The 16,436-nt window shown below is 40.8% G+C and overlaps 1 protein-coding gene across 1 annotated transcript in view; it reads left to right on the forward strand.

Annotated features, from left to right (window-relative positions):
• RIGI (RNA sensor RIG-I) overlaps positions 1–16,436 on the forward strand; it is a 48,953-nt gene that overhangs the window by 22,666 nt on the left and 9,851 nt on the right. The window contains 10 exon segments of the mRNA XM_082402489.1: positions 1,318–1,413; positions 1,416–1,471; positions 2,407–2,542; positions 3,289–3,296; positions 3,300–3,437; positions 6,326–6,416; positions 8,983–9,153; positions 10,886–10,931; positions 10,933–10,963; positions 10,967–10,990. Of these exon segments, the coding sequence (XP_082258615.1) occupies positions 1,318–1,413; positions 1,416–1,471; positions 2,407–2,542; positions 3,289–3,296; positions 3,300–3,437; positions 6,326–6,416; positions 8,983–9,153; positions 10,886–10,931; positions 10,933–10,963; positions 10,967–10,990 (797 nt within the window).

The raw sequence follows: 16,436 nt of genomic DNA on the forward strand, positions 1-16,436 counted from the left end.
CCACATGCTGCAGAGCAGCTAAGCCCGTGCGCCACAACTACTGAGCCCGCGAGCCACAACTACTGAAGCCCGTGTACCTAGAGCCCTTGCTCCACAACAAGAGAAGCTACCACAATGAGAAGCCCATGCACCCGCAATGAAGAGTAGTCCCCGCTCGCCACAACTAGAGAAAGCCCACACACAGCAACGAAGACCCAACGCAGCCAAAAATAAATAACTAAAAAAATTAAATTTATAACAAAAAGAAGAGAAATGGCATCAGAGGAGGAATGGCAGGAGGAAGGAGAGAGTGCAGTGAATTTTAGGACCTGCAAGATTTCGTGATAATTCAACAAGTGAGTAGTAGAAAGGAGTGAGGCTAATGGGAGAGGCAGGGACCAGTGAAGGGCCCAGTAGGCCAAGCTGAGTTTGAATTTTAGCCTAAAAGCAATGGGGAGCAACGGGTGATTTTAAACTGATTAGTCCTGAGATGAGGATACCAGTGAATGAAGAGAGCCAAACAGAGGCAGTGGAAATGGGGTGGTGAAGGGAGGAGGCTTGTGCAGACAGGAAGTGTTCAGCTTTAAGGGCTAGCTGGGTTTGGGTGGGAATGAGAGGGCGGGGGGCCGGGGTGGCGTGGCACCTGTGTGTGCGCCAGCAGGTAGTACTGGTTCTAGCACTAGGAACAGCTTTGGCAGACACAGGTGAGTTTAGAATTTTGGAGACGTTGAATTCTTGATGTCTGCAACGTAACTCCTGGTGTCTCGCCTTCTCTCACGCTTAATTTGCTTTTCTCTTTCCTTTTCTTTCACAGCTTGATTTCAGACTTATTCTAACACCTCGTTTGTCCACCTCTACTCTGTTTCCCACTGAACCCCCATTACCTGGCTCGTCTGCCTGAAATTACCAGTTTTATCTCGTCAGTGTCCTGCTGGCATCCTTGTTCTTCCAGGCCGAGCTCTAACCTGCCCGTTTGCGCCCTGCTCGTGCAATCTGGTTCTGCTTCTCTTGCCAGGTTTCCCCCTGTATGCTAGCTGTGTGACTTGGCGTGATGATTTTGCTTCTCTGAGCTTCCATTTCCTAATCTGTAAAATGTAATATCTACCTCATGGGGTTGTGAAATGAAGTGAAATTTTAAATGTAAGACATGTTGATTCTTGGTACATAGTAGGTATTCAGTAAACAATTGTATATGTACACAGACACACTACTGAAAACTGTTTCAAGAGGAATATCTGTGTACAGAGAGTAAGGAAGAAAATTAGAAGGCGAGGCATGCTTAGAACCTTAAATGACTGGCCAGATGGCACAATGAAAAACTTTTTTTTTTTTTTTCAGAAAACTTATCTCAAATTCAAAATAGGAATTTTGGAACACAGAGATATGAACAGCGGGTTATCGCAGCTCAGAAAGCGCGCATGGTGTTTCAGATGCCAAAGATGAAGAGAGAAGGGTTTGTAAAGCACTGTTTTTCTACACGTCGCATTTGTGGGTATGTGGCTTCTTTGGAAAAGCATATTTCAGTCGTGTCACCTACTGGGAGCTGCACTGTGGCAGCTGAGAGAGCATCACTTAGGAACTTGCCAGGTGGTTCTTATGAAGCAAACTCCACAAGTAATCCCATTCAGCGTCTTCTTTGCTCTCTGAAACCTAGCACTAGAGGCAACGGGACAGAAACAAAGGCCGAGGTTGTATGCCGTGCCTCAGCATTCCCATAATTGGCATAATTGGAAAACACTGGGTGGTGATGCACATTATTGTAGATACGTGACCAGTGACAGCCATCTTTAAAGTTCAGTAGGTGGGTTGTGTTGCCATATCCTGAAGCACATGTTTTCCTGCTTTTGGTCAAGCCACATGCTGAGAAATCCAGAGTCTCTGGTTGATGGCTGGCTAATCAAGAAGGTAAGCAACAACAACCACCATCACCTCTGCTTGTCGTGCCATTGAAAATATTTTAAAATGCACTCAGTCAGTTTGAATTTGTAGAATTTTAATGAATTTAATTGACTATCTGGTGTAAGTGGTCAGCACCATCATTCTGAACAGGTGCCATTACAATTCATTGATGGCTTTGGGTGTATAAAAAGGTTAAGTTGAATGTCTGAATTACATTTTTGTGTGATTTAATCTTTGACTTGCAATTTTCTTGGAATTTTCTTTCTCTTCTAAGGTAGAATTCTAGAATCCAAAGTGATCCTAATTAATTAATGAGTCTAGCTAATTGAGGGTTTTTTTTTATAGTGTGGTTCTAAGGTTTTATTATAGTACTGTTAGAGACCATTCATCTTAAAAAAACTAAGTTGGAATAGATTTGAGACAAGTTTATTATTAAAATTAATTCTGTGTTAATTACAGCAAATTGAACTTGAGTACAGCGAATGCATTAGACATTGGAAACATACTGAAACTTTTCACTTTCAACAGAGATACAATGATGCCCTCATTATCAATGAGCATGCTCGAATGAAAGATACTCTGGATTACTTAAAAGACTTCTTCAGAAATGTCCAAGCAGCAGGATTTGATGAGATTGAGCAAGCTCTCACTCAGAGATTTGAAGGTGGGTGGCGTTTCCAGGAGAGGAAGCCAGTGGAGCCTGGGGACTCCAGGGACGGCCTACACATATTGTGTCACACTTAGTGACACGTGGTTACGCTCAGGGACTTGTCCCGGGCTTAAGAAGGTATTATACATGTCAGGACTATGATGCTTCAGGGAAATCTGGCGCTTATGAAAAGAATCTGCTGCTTATACTATTTCTTGTTTTGAAGAAGGAAAAAATAGTAGGATTTGCAAAGGATACATCCCATCGAAATAGTCAATTGATAGTAGCATTTTTTGGTTTAACTTTTAGTAATTTTATAAAGGTTTAAAAATTTTTTAAGAAGTGTTTTAATGATATTAAGGCTGTAATTATATATACGTCTTTATAAAGAAGAAAACCAACATGGCTCATAATCCCACTGCCTTCATATTAAGAAAAATATAGGAAAATATTAAATGAAAAGTCTCTCTTCTTCCTCTCTCAAATGCTTTTCCCAAAGGTAATTACTGTTAATTTTTTTTGCCTACCAAAGTATTAACTATACATATGTGTGCTGCTAAACACTGAACAACCAGCTTTCTGGGGGAAAAAATGTATGCATTTATCAGTATATTTAATGTATGCATTAAATTGATGGTTATTTCTCATAAAATTCTGGTCAGAGATTGGGAGATAAACTGTTTGAACTATAGCTAAAGGTCACAGTGTGTTCTACCTTGCTAGAATTTATAAACCTTTTGTAAAATGTTCCCCTTTTGCAGAAAAGCTGTAGGAACTAGAAAGTATTTCCATGGATCCCAGCAATGAGAACCCTAAACTCAAAGATCTCTGCTTCATCTTGCAAGAAGAGTACCGCTTAAGCCCAGAGACCAGAATCATCCTCTTTGTGAAAACCAGAGCACTCGTGGATGTGAGCTTCTTCCTACTTGTGGATAACAAATTGGCCCAGTACCATTTTATTGAAAAGATTATCCTTTCCTCATTGCTTTGCAATCAAGCATCCATATATGTGTGGGTCTGTTTCTGGGCTCTTTATTCTATTCTGATTTTCTGTTTGTTTATCCTTACACTAATACCTCACTGTCTCAATCACTCTGATTTATAGTAAGTTTTAATACCCGTGGAGAAAGCACTTCATACTTTTTAATTATTTTCATCAATTTAAAAAATTTTAGCTATTGTATGGGTACCTACTGGTACCTCACTAGGGTTTTAATTTGCATTTCACTAATGACTAATGCGGTTGAGCATTTCTTCATACACTTATTATCCATTCATACATCTCCTTTGGTGAAGTATCTGTTCACATCTTTTGCCCATTTAAAAATGGGGTTTGATTGGGTTAATTATCATATTGTTGAGTTTTTTTTTTTTTTAAAGCTACTTCTTTTTTTTTAATTAATTAATTAATTTATTTATTTTTGGCTGTGTTGGGTCTTCGTTTCTGTGCGAGGGCTTTCTCTAGTTGCAGCAAGCGGGGGCCACTCTTCATCGCGGTGCACGGGCCTCTCACTATCGCGGCCTCTCTTGTTGCGGAGTACAGGCTCCAGACGCGCAGGCTCAGTAATTGTGGCTCACGGGCCTAGTTGCTCCGCGGCATGTGGGATCTTCCCAGACCAGGGCTCGAACCCGTGTCCCCTGCATTGGCAGATTCTCAACCACTGCGCCACCAGGGAAGCCCTATTGTTGAGTTTTTGAGAGTTCTTTTTTCTGACAAAAATGTCCTCTGTCAGAAATGTGATTTGCAATATTTTCTTCTGATCTTTTCATTCTCTTAACAGTATCTCTTACAGATTGAAAGTTTTAACTTTTGACAGAGTCCAGTTTATCATTTTTTTCTTTTTGTAGATTGTGCTTTTGCTATTGTGTCTAAGAAACCTTTGCTTACCCAAGAGCACAAAGATTTTTTCTATGTTGTCTTCTAGAAGTTATATAGATTTACATTTTATATTTAAGTCTACAGTCCATTTTGAGGTGTGGGTTGAGATTTTTTTTTTCTTTTAGCATGTGGGCATCCAATTGTTTCAGCATATATGGTGAAAGACTATCCTTTCTCCATTGAATTGCCTTTGTAACTTAAAAAAAATCAGTTGACTGTATTTATGTGGATCTATTTCTAGATTCTCTATTCTGTTCCATTCATTTATACATCTATCCTTTCACTCATCCTACACTGTCTTGATTACTGTAACTTTATAGTAAGTCTTGAAATCAGGTAGTATGAGTCTTCCAACTTTTTAATTCTTTTCAAAATTGTTTTAGCTATCTTTCTTTACCTTTCCATTTTTATTTTAGAATCAGCTCATCCACATCTACAAGAAAGTCTGCTGGAATTTCATTTGGGATTGCATGAATCTATAGATAAAATTGGGGAGAAATGACATTGTAACAATATTGAGTCTTCCAGTCCGTCACCATAGTATATCTCTTCACTGATAGAGGGCTTCTGTATTAGTTATCTAGTGCTGATAACAGATTACCCCAAAACTTAGTAGCTGGAAACAGCAGACATCTGTCATCTTTTAATATGTATGGGTCAGGAATCTGGAAACAACTTAACTGGGTGTTTCTGTCTCAGGGTGTCTCATGAGGCTGCAGTCAGGGTGCTGGCCATGGCTGCAGTTATCTCAAGGCTTGACTCAGAGGACCAGCTTCCAGCCCTACTGTGTGGCTTTTGGCAGAAGATGTGCTTAGCTCACTCACGGGCGCCTCTCCACAGGCCGGCCTCACAACATGGCCTCTGGCTTCCTCTAGAGTGAGTGATCCAAGAGAGGTTGAGGGAGAGCACCTAATATGGAGGTCACAGTCATTTTATAGCTTCAACTTGGAAGTGATTCCCCTCAGGTCTGCCATATTTTATTCATTAGAAGCAAGTCGATAAGACACACTGCTGTATTTAAAATAGATAACCAACAAGGACCCTGTATAGCACAGGGAACTCTGCTCAATATTCTGTAATAACCTAAATGGGAAAAGAATTTGAAAAAGAATAGATACGTGTATATGTGTAACTGAATCACTTTGCTGTATACCTGAAAGTGACACAACATTGTTAATCAATGATACTCCAATATAAAATAAAATTTAAAAAAAAGAAGCAAGTCAGTAAGTTTAGTTCACACTTGAGGGGAGGGGATTAAACAGGATCTGAATACCAGCAGGTGGAAATCACTCAGGGCTACCTTAGAGGCCACCTGCCACATATTCTTTGGTTTCTTTTATCAGTGTTTTGTCATTTTCAGCATACAGATTCTGCACATATTTTGTTAGACTTATACCTAAGTATTAATGCTATTATAAATGGTACTTTTAATTGTTTGTTGCTGGTATATAGAAATACAACTGATGTCTATATATGGATCTTGTGTCCTGAGATCTTGCTAAATTCACTTATTAGTTCTACATACCCACTATTCTGAACCTTGCCTTTTTCACTTAAAAAATATCTAAGAGATTAAACCATATCAGATTACAAAGATCTATACCATTATAGTTAATTATTGCATAGAATTTAATTACAAGAAGCTTTTTTCCCTCAGGTTTATTAGTCTGAAAACTACTTAAGTATACTTGTCTGTATACTTTTTTAAATTGAAGTATAGTTAATTTACAATGTTGTATTTATTTCTGCTGTACAACAGAGTGATTCAGTTATACATATACATGCATTCTTTTTTATATTCTTTTCCATTACGGTTTACTTTAAGTTTTTTTCCTTCTTCTTGCGTATATTCAATATTGAATTAATACAGATGGTATACAAATAGTATCCAACTGATAATTGCTTTGTATTTTCAGGCTTTAAAGAAATGGATTGAAGAAAATCCTAAGCTCAGTTTTCTAAAACCTGGCATATTGACTGGACGTGGCAGAACAAATCAGAAAATAGGTATTTATATATAGTGGATTAGATTTAGTATACTGTATATATATGAGAACATATATAATGTATTTGAATTCTTTCTTATTGCTTGTATCAGTCAGGGTTCAACCAGAGAAGCAAAACCAGTAGGAGATTATATATACATACATATATACATACATATATATATTGCAACATATATAAGTTGTACACAGACACACACACGGGAATTTATTACAAGGAATTGACATAGACACTTGGACTGGCAAAGCAAGTCTGAAGTCCACAGCGCAGGTGCAGGACCAGGTGGACCCCCACAGGTATGAGCTGTTTGGAGTCTCTGAGCTCAGGGATCACCTAAGCTCTCTTTTAAAGGGCTGACTTGATTAGGTCAGGCCCACCTAGGATGAAGTCCCTTTTGAGTAACAATGTCAACTGATTTAAGAACTTTAATTACATCTGCAAATTCCCTTCACAGAAGCACCTAGGTGAATATCTGGGGACTGCACTTCAGCCTAACTAAGTGGACACATCAAAAAGCCATCACAGTGCTCAAATGCCAGAAATTTGTAGACTTTGCCTCCTTCCATAGGTTCTATAGACAAAACCAAAGTGTTTTTTTTAATATTGTTTGAGTATGTTACTCTCTTGCTCAAATTCTCAGCCAATAGATTAAGATTAACTGGAAACAGAAATGTTCTCTTTCTATTTTATTGTTACTCTTTAAACTATAGATACTTTATAAAATATTATATATTTTGTAATTTTTAAAAAAGTCCTAGAGATAATCCTGAAATCTAGGTAGGGGGGTTAAAGGATGAAAGGCTGCCTCTGTTGTCACCCAGGAGGATTCTAGGTGGCCGGTCCTCATCCTGACATTCTCACAGCTGTGCTCCCCATGCCTCAGTGAGCGGCAATGGCAGGTCCTTACCGTATCTCTTATTTAGTGTTATTTATAATAAGCAGTCCCCTTGCTGCCAGTCCTCGGTCGTCACCCTTGCACTTTCCCCTTATGCAAAATTTAAACTTTGTGAATCTAAAAAGTAAGGTCAGATTTTGAAAAGCTGGCTTACCGAATGAAGTCCAACAGCACATTACTGTGGTTGGAATTCAGAGTTCTCTGCCATATGACTCCAGCATGAGTCTAATTTGATTTTCAAACTTTGTTATTCCTCCACACATAAGCACCCAAAAACTATTTTCATACTTGTTTGTTCGTCCGTCCCTCCATTCATCCGTCCGTCCGTCCATCCATCCACCCGCACTCGTTAAGAACTTACTCTGTTCCAGTCACTGTGTATCTGCCAAGCAGCCTTCCCCTCCTCCTAAGACTAGACCACCAGGGTGGGGTATCCCTCCTCCAGACCCCACAGCACCCAGTTCCACCCCCATTTCATTGCTCATCACGTTGAATTGTAGTTTCCTATTTATATCCTTCTTCCACAACCTAGGAGCTCCTTGTAGATAAAAATGAACCTTTTCACCATTCCAGCCTTATCTGACAGACCATAACTGCTGAATGAATATTTGATTAACAAATGGATAAGTTCAGAAATTAGTGAAGTATGGTGTCTGTCTTGGGCATGTTCATTGTTCAGTAGAAATGATGGTGGAAAGAAATTGTTTTGGCCTCCACAAAATATATCTCAAGATTTTGGCTGCCAATATACTAGGGAAAAAATGGAGCTTTTATAAATTCAGGACTTCCCTGGTGGTGCAGTGGTTAAGAATCTGCCTGCCAATGTAGGGGACACGGGTTCGAGCCCTGGTCCGGGAAGATCCCCCATGCCGCGGAGCAACTAAGCCTGTGCGCCACGACTACTGAAGCCCACGTGCCTGGAGCCCATGCTTTGCAACAAGAGAAGCCACCGCAATGAGAAGATGTACACCACAATGAAGAGTAGCCCCCGCTCGCCACAACTAGAGAAAGCCCGTGCGCAGCAACGAAGACCCAACGCAGCCAAAAATATATATATAAATTCTGTTAACTCTGAGGTGGAGACCACTGAAATTCTTTCCTTCTCAGTGTATCAGTGGCTGGGAACTGCATACTGCTGGATCCTAGACTTAAATTCAAAGCCCGATTCTGCTGCTAGCTAGCTGTCAGTTTACCATACCTCCAAAACGTCAAGATCTTCAACTATAACAAAGGGGAATCATAACGTTTGCTACATCAACCTAAAAGGGCCTTGTGAAATTCCAGTTAGTAAGTAGATGTGAAACGGTCTTGTTAGCTGAAAACTGCTGTGCGTGTGCAAATGTGTTAAAATTAGCTGTTGATATTTTTGCAAAAAAAATCAATATTTGTTTTGATACACCATGACCAAAGCCACATAGCTAGTAGGTGCCACAGCTGGGATTTTAGGTCAGGCAGACTTGTGGCAGAGTCCAAGTTGTTGGACCCCACCTTAAATATCCTCTCAAAAACAAGGACAAGGATAGGCCCTATCGCTAAGGGTTGTTGTAAGATCATGAATGTAAAGCACTTATCACAGTACCTGGCATGTCGTAAGCATTCCATAATTAATAGCTATTTTTTCAAGGGTAACGTTCCCTCTTGGTGAGCTATACCTGCCTTCTGACTCTGACACAGGAATGACCCTCCCAGTACAGAAGTGTGTATTGAATGCATTCAGAACTGACGGAGATAACAAGATTCTGATTGCCACCTCAGTTGCTGATGGAGGCATTGACATTGCTCAGTGCAATCTGGTCCTCCTATATGAGTATGTGGGCAGTGTCATCAAAATGATCCAAACCAGAGGTAAGAAAAACTTTCATGCCATTACTAAAAGGCTGCCATTTTATCTGATTTGTGAATGTGTCTGTCATTCCAGCCTTTCTCCTTCACTGTGACCAATGGCACAGTGGACCCTGGTATCATTGGCCCTAAAGGCGGCTTACTTGGTCAGGACTGGGTGGCTACAGTTTTGTCCACTAACATATACTCTATTTTGGTTCTTGTTCACAGTGAATACTGATTACTTGACCAACATTGGCTGATGTATTTATGGAAGGATAATTCCAACTTTGATTGAGGCTTTGGCAGTCATGTGTGGACCTTTCCTGGTTGTGCTTAGGTGCTGGTGGGCTCCCTGTATTCCAGAAGAGACACTCCAAGGAGTTGTGTCCCACTTGAACTAGACAGTCTCCTAACTGGTCTCTCTTACTTTTTCTAATTTCCATAACAACGGCTGCCACATCTTTTTTCCAGAAAAACAGCTCTGAGCATGTCCCTTGCCTGTTTAGAAACTCCAGTGTTTCCCCAATTTTCTTGATGTTAAAGCATTTTCAAAATCCAGCACCCACTTATCTTTCCAACCTTATTCCCCATTCTTCCATTTTATTCATTAGCCACTTCAGCCTACCTGACTTTATCATTTCTTCCTTTTTGAAGGAATTGTGCGTGTACTGCTCCTGCTGACCTTTGCTTTTCCTCTTCTCCTGCCTCCACATCACCTGTCCCTAATTCTCCCAGCTGGCAATAATCTCTAATTTGAATGCCCATGACCCTTTTATCCATCTTTCTTTTTAAAAAAAAAAAAAATTATTTATTTATTTATTTAGCTGTGCCAGGTCTTAATTGTGGCATGCGGGATCTAGTTCCCTGACCAGGGATCGAACCCTGGCCGCCTGCATTGGGAGCATGGAGTCTTACCCACTGGACCACCAGGGAAGTCCCTATCCATCTTTCTTTTTTTAATAAATTTATTTATTTATTTATTTATTTATTTATTTATTTATTTATTTATTTACTGGCTGTGTTGGGTCTTTGTTGCTGTGTGCGGGCTTTCTCTAGTTGCGGTGAGTGGGGGCTACTCTTCCTTGTGGTGCGCGGGCTTCTCATTGTTGTGGCTTCTCTTGTTGCACAGCACAGGCTCTAGGCATGCAGGCTTCAGTAGTTGTGGCACATGGGCTCAGTAGTTGTGGCTTGCAGGCTCTCAGGCTCAGTAGTTGTGGCACATAGGCTTAGTTGCTCCGTGGCATGTGAGATCTTCCTGGGCCAGGGCTTGAACCCATGTCCCTTGCATTAGCAGGCAGATTCTTAACCACTGTGCCACCAGGGAAGCCCTCCCTATCCATCTTTCTTATAGCAGTTATTGTTTTCCACCTATATTCCGGTGGTTGTGAACATATCTTATTTCCGCATTTCCCCATCTGTTTATTATTCATCTTTGGGGCCTTCACCATGTCATCCTGAGGGTTCATGCCAGATTGTCTTTAAGCAGTATTTCTAATAATGTGCCTGTCCAGTCACACTGTACCATGGAGACACCAAGGAAGCCTGCCTAAGGTGGGCTCCTTGTTTATCCGAATGTTTAATGTGCAGGTGCACACCTGAGTTTGACTTCACACCCTACCAGCTCAGCTTTTCTAGAAAGTGGGATTCAGTGAACCAAAGTTGAATTTTAGGAATACCCCTATTTCTCTCATATTCTCAGATTTATCAGAGTTTTAAGTCACAGACACCAAATAAAATATTTATTTTCTAATAGGCAGAGGAAGAGCAAGAGGGAGCAAGTGCTTCCTTCTGACTAGTAATGATGAATGACTCCATTTTAAGCCTGCAGATGTGAGATGAAGCAGTATTTAAAGAAAAGGTAAGTCTTTGTATCTGTGTTACTCTTTCAGAATCTGACTGTAAGTCACAAGCAGTCCCTGTTTGTGAGCATGGCTGGTACCTGTTATCGTATTGCTCTGAGTGTTATTTTACTTTACTATTCCATTCCCCGCACTTTATGGCTTGTGGGATCTTAGCTCCCTGACCAGGGATTGAACCGTGCCCTTGGCAGTGGAGTCCTAACCACTGGACTGCCAGGGAATTCCCTGAGTGTTATTTTATTTTACTTTTTAAAATATTTTTTAACATTTCTATTTATTTATTCATTTATTTATTTTGGCTGCGTTGGGTCTTCATTGCTGCACGCGGGCTTTCCCTAGTTGCAGCGAGCGGGGACTACTCTTTGTTGTGGTGTGCGGGCTTCTCATTGCGGCGGCTTCTCTTGTTGTGGAGCATGGGCTCTAGGCACATGGGCTTCAGTAACTGCAGCACACAGGCTTCAGTAGTTGTGGCGCACAGGTTTCAGTAGTTGTGGCATGTGGGCTCAGTAGTTGTGGCACGTGGGCTCTAGAGCGCAGGCTCAGTAGTTGTGGTGCACGGGCTTAGTTGCTCCGCGGCATGTGGGGTCTTCCCGGACCAGGGCTCGAACCTACGTCCCCTGCATTGGCAGGCAGACTCTCAACCACTGCGCCACCAGGGAAGTCCCCAGAGTGTTATTTTGGAACCATAAGTTTATGCTTAAAATTTCACCCTGTAGTGAGCATCAGATTCATTCTGCTTTGAGTCTCAGTGAGTTAAAATATATTTTATTAGTGCTTATACCTGAAACTGTGTTTTTAGATCTAAAAGGCAAACTGAGCTAGACTTGCCCTTAAGTTGACAGTTCATTATGAGCACTACACCCTAACACTGCAAGACATAGCTCTTCTTAGTCTTTTCCTCAAATCTCTCTCTGTAACATCCAGAGTCCTCAGGGAAAAGCTTCCAGTGCACTGTGCCTGGGAGGTGTGCCCAGTGTTGGATGTAGGTATGGATAATAGTGTGAACTCTGCAGTGGCGCACTGATTCAGTCCAGCATCTCGGTAGTGACCTTAGTTTGGTTGTAATTTCCTTTATAACACAGAAAAACAGGGGGGCAGATTGGGGAAACACACACATACACACACACACACATACACCCATACTTTCTGCAGACCATTTGCAGAGATTTTATCTCAGACTCTCTGGAAGCACTGGACTCTGCAGGTCTGGGGCAGGAGCTTTAACATTAGAATCAGTGGTTCCAATCCCAGTTCTGCCACTTAACAAAATGTGTGACTTCAGGTAGTTCCTCTTTGAAATCATCATTCTCCTTGTTTGTAAAGTTGGGAAAATAACAGTATTTAACTCACAGGGCAGTTTGGGGGATAAAGTGAGACGTATGCATTGCTTCCTACGGTGCGTGGTATAAAATAAGTGCTCAAAAATGGGAGCTGTTACTGGACAGAGGCATGAGGCCTACTTTAAAACTTCATGAAGATGAGTCTTACAATTTAGTAGACCGATTCCATAGGGTTCATAATTTTGAAAAGTCATAATTTGTATGCTCAAAAAAGTATTGAGAAGCAATGAATGATCTAAAGCAAACTAATACTTATCTTAGGAAAAAATGACAGTGTTATGTCAGCGTTGACTCATTTTAAAGAACATTTCTTCCTAAAGTTTGGAGAACAAGATATTTAAAAATACCTCTTCCACACTTTCACTGAACAGAATTGAAGGGCAATTCTTTAGTTCCTCTTAATTTCCCTCCTTACTTTTACTTAGGATAGGGTTTTTTCACTGAGCCACTTCTCCATTTTGTAGAATACAGGGACACTGCTAATAGAGGCTTTAAAACCATGTTAGCTTTGGCATAATTCTTTATCTCCCCCACTGAGTAACAAGGTGCTTACACTCACATGTGGCAGAAGCAATAGAGTAAAAGTCTTGAGGAAGACGGAGGCTGGAACAAACACATAGACATTCTTTTGTAGGCAGCACACCAGGCCATAGAGTGGGGTGAGGAGAAAATGGTTTAAATATCTGTTGAATTAGGCTATTTAATAGCATTTGGGATTCCCCTAACACCCACAGATCAAAAACGGTCAGAGGTGGTAAAGAATCAGCAAGGGCCCAGCACAGGTGCGGCCACGAATCATTGGCAGCTGGCAATGCCATGGCAGCTGGGAGCTCAGAGTCTTGGTGTGTCGTCCCTGTCCTATCCTGGTGACCAGCCTCCACTGCTCTGTTGAAAGAGGAAGACCTTGCTTTCAAAGACTTAGGAGAAGTATAATAAGGTAGGGAAAACCTTATGCTCTTAAAACTAAAAGGAATTATGGTTCTTGGGGTAAGCCCCCTTTCTGTGGTGTTTTGTTAAGGGTTGGGCATTGGATCTGAGCACCTGGGCCTTTCATATCAAAGAAACTCTGCAGAAGAGAGGGAACCAGTTCAGAGGTCTTTAGGGTAATCCCTGGGTAGCGGGGAGGGAGACTGTACACTTTCTTCTCCGCATCCAGAGCTGCATTGTCCATTGTCTACATGTGGCTGACCTTCACCAGAGCACTGTGGCCCTTGGGGAATCTCTGGTTACTCTCCAGCCATCTGAACATGTAGAGAGCCCAGAAGCATCCAAGAACTTAATACTATGATGGAAGCTTCAGGGTCTGGTAGTAGTATTTCATTCTGGAGGAATAAGGTATAAAGGCTATTTTTCACAGTTCTAGTTGTGGAGGGTCATTTGAAATCAAAATGAGGAAGCCTACTTTCCTTTCTTATGAGTAGAGGATAAGATATGGGTTGAAAGTTCAATTTGACGGAAGAACTTCCAACGTGATGTGTACCCGTGACTGCACACAATCGGGGTTTCATAGTTTCGCTTTTTCCACCTCAGTGCTGGGAGTTAGGCTGCTTCTCAACCCCAGGTGGGCGATGGGGAAGCAGTGTGCCCTAGACTTCATTTGTGGCTTTGGTTGAACCTCTTTATCCAGTTACTGAGTTTTACTTAGTTTTCAGTATAGCAGTAATAGTTAGTTTTAATTTAATAGGATTTATATTTATTGCCTTTAGTGACATTTAAAATATTTGAAGTTATTAATATTTAATTGAATTTTAGTATATAATTGAATATCATTAGATATAAGTGAATTTTTTTAATTGGATGCCCAAAGGGCAAGTTTATATTTTTACCCTCTTTCCTATCAAATCCCCCCCCACCCAGAGCCTGCATTAAGTAGTGATCAGAACCATGTCTGAGAAAAAGAAATTAAAATTGCTCACAGGGAAGTGTATATCATGTAACCCAGGAATTTCACTTCTAGAAATTTACCCAAAGGAAATAACGGGATTAAATATACATAATGCAATGAAGATAATTTCAAGTGGGATGGGGTGGGGAGTTGGGGGAGAGAAAATCATATTTTGATTGCTTTCCTAACCTGTATTCCAGGCCTAAATTTTTAAATATAAATCAAATTTTATTTGAATTTGAAGTGCTTTAGAGATCAGTGGATTCTCTATGGATGATCAGTAACCAATACAAGACACACGGGGGTGGGACATTTCCATTCACAGTGATAGCAATAACTGTGACTCATACATGCAGAACATGGGCTCTCCACCAAGCCCTGCAAATGTTTGTTTATTTATATTAATGGGCCTCACAGAGCTCCATGTGGTAGAGCCTCTTATTATGTCATGCTCCAGGAGGGAAACTGAGGCATGGAAGTTTTCAGTGTCAGTAGACCACACAGCTAGTTAGGGGTGGAGCTGGCAGGGCCCATGTGTTTAACTACTACATCTATTGGCCTAACCAGAAATGTTTGAAGTGTAAATAAGGACAACTAAAAAAATTTTACTTAGAGATAGAAGGTAGATTAAGACAAAAGAAAAGAAATGCCATGCTCTTGAATGGAACGACTGAATATTTTAAAGATGTGCATTTGCCGCAAATTCTCTTATAGGTTTATCATAACCCATAATCAAAGTATAAATGATATATATATATTTTTTAAATAAATTTATTTATTTATTTATTTATTTTTGGCTGCATTGGGTCTTCGTTGCTGCGCGTGGGCTTTCTCTAGTTGCGGCGAGTGGGGGCTACTCTTCATTGCGGTGCGCGGGCTTCTCACTGCAGTGGCTTCTCTTGTTGCGGAGCACGGGCTCTAGGCGCGTGGGCTTCAGTAGTTGTGGCACACGGGCTCGGTAGTTGTGGCTCGCGGGCTCTAGAGCGCAGGCTCAGTAGTTGTGGTGCACGGGCTTAGTTGCTCCGTGGCATGTGGGATCTTCCTGGACCAGGGCTCGAACCCGTGTGCCCTGCATTGGCAGGCGGATTCTTAACCACTGCGCCACCAGGGAAGCCCTAAATGATATTTTAGCTTGATAAAATGGTTCCTGAGTTTATACAGAAGAATAAATAAATGAAAATAGCTATGACATTTCTGAAAAAATAACTCATGAATGGGTATTGCCCTACCCAATACTAAAGTACAAATCACCATCATTAACATTTTCATGGTTCTTAGCAAAAGACTAGCCTAACAGACCGAGGCTAACAACAAGGAGCATTAAAGCTATGCCAGGCAGCCCTGAGCAATTATTAACTCATCTTACCTCGCAACAGCCCACAGAGTAAATGCTATTATTATTCCCATTTTGAATAATAATTGAGGAAACTGAGGCACTTGCCCCAAATCACACAGCTGCTAAGTGGTAGGAACAGGATTTGCACCTAGGCTATCTGGTTCCACCTGGAACACTTGATTAAAGAGAGGCAGCACCACAAACCACTGGGACAGAGCGGATCCTTCTACAGCTGATACTGTGGAAATCACCATGTTCTTTCTTCCTTTATGATGTTTCAAGTTTTCTTCTTTTATCATATCCTTCTGTTTAGAGACCTTCCTTTTGCTCTTCTTTTAGGGAAGGTCTACTGGTGAACAAATTCTTTTAGTTTCCCTTCATCTGAGAATGTCTTGATTTCCTCTTTATTTTTGAAGGATATATTGCTGGATATAGGCGTCTGCGTTGACAGGTTTTTCTTTCAGCATTTGAAAAATACTGTGGCACTTTCTTCTGCTTTCCCATAGTGTCTGCTGAGAAATCTGGTGTCATCCAGATTGTTTTTCCCCTATAGGTAAGGTGTCAGTTTTTTTCTGACTGCTTTCAAGATTCTTTCCTATGTCTTTAGTTTTCTGAAGTTTAATTATAATGTGTCTTGGTGTGGTTTCTTTGGGTTTATCCTATTTGGATTTGTCCAGTATCTTGTATCTGTAGGTTTATGTTACATTATGTTAGATTTGGGAAATGTTCCGTCATTATTTCTTCCAGTACTTTTTAAGCTCTGCTCTTTCCCCTCTCCTTCCAGGACCCCAGTGTCATAAATGTTAGATATTTTTAAATAGTCCTAAAGGTCCCTGAGGCTCTGTTTATTTATTTATTTATTCATTTATTTCGGTTTATTTTCT

The sequence above is a fragment of the Balaenoptera borealis genome (assembly GCF_965194805.1).
Source record: "Balaenoptera borealis genome assembly, chromosome: 8".
NCBI lineage: Eukaryota > Metazoa > Chordata > Mammalia > Artiodactyla > Balaenopteridae > Balaenoptera > Balaenoptera borealis.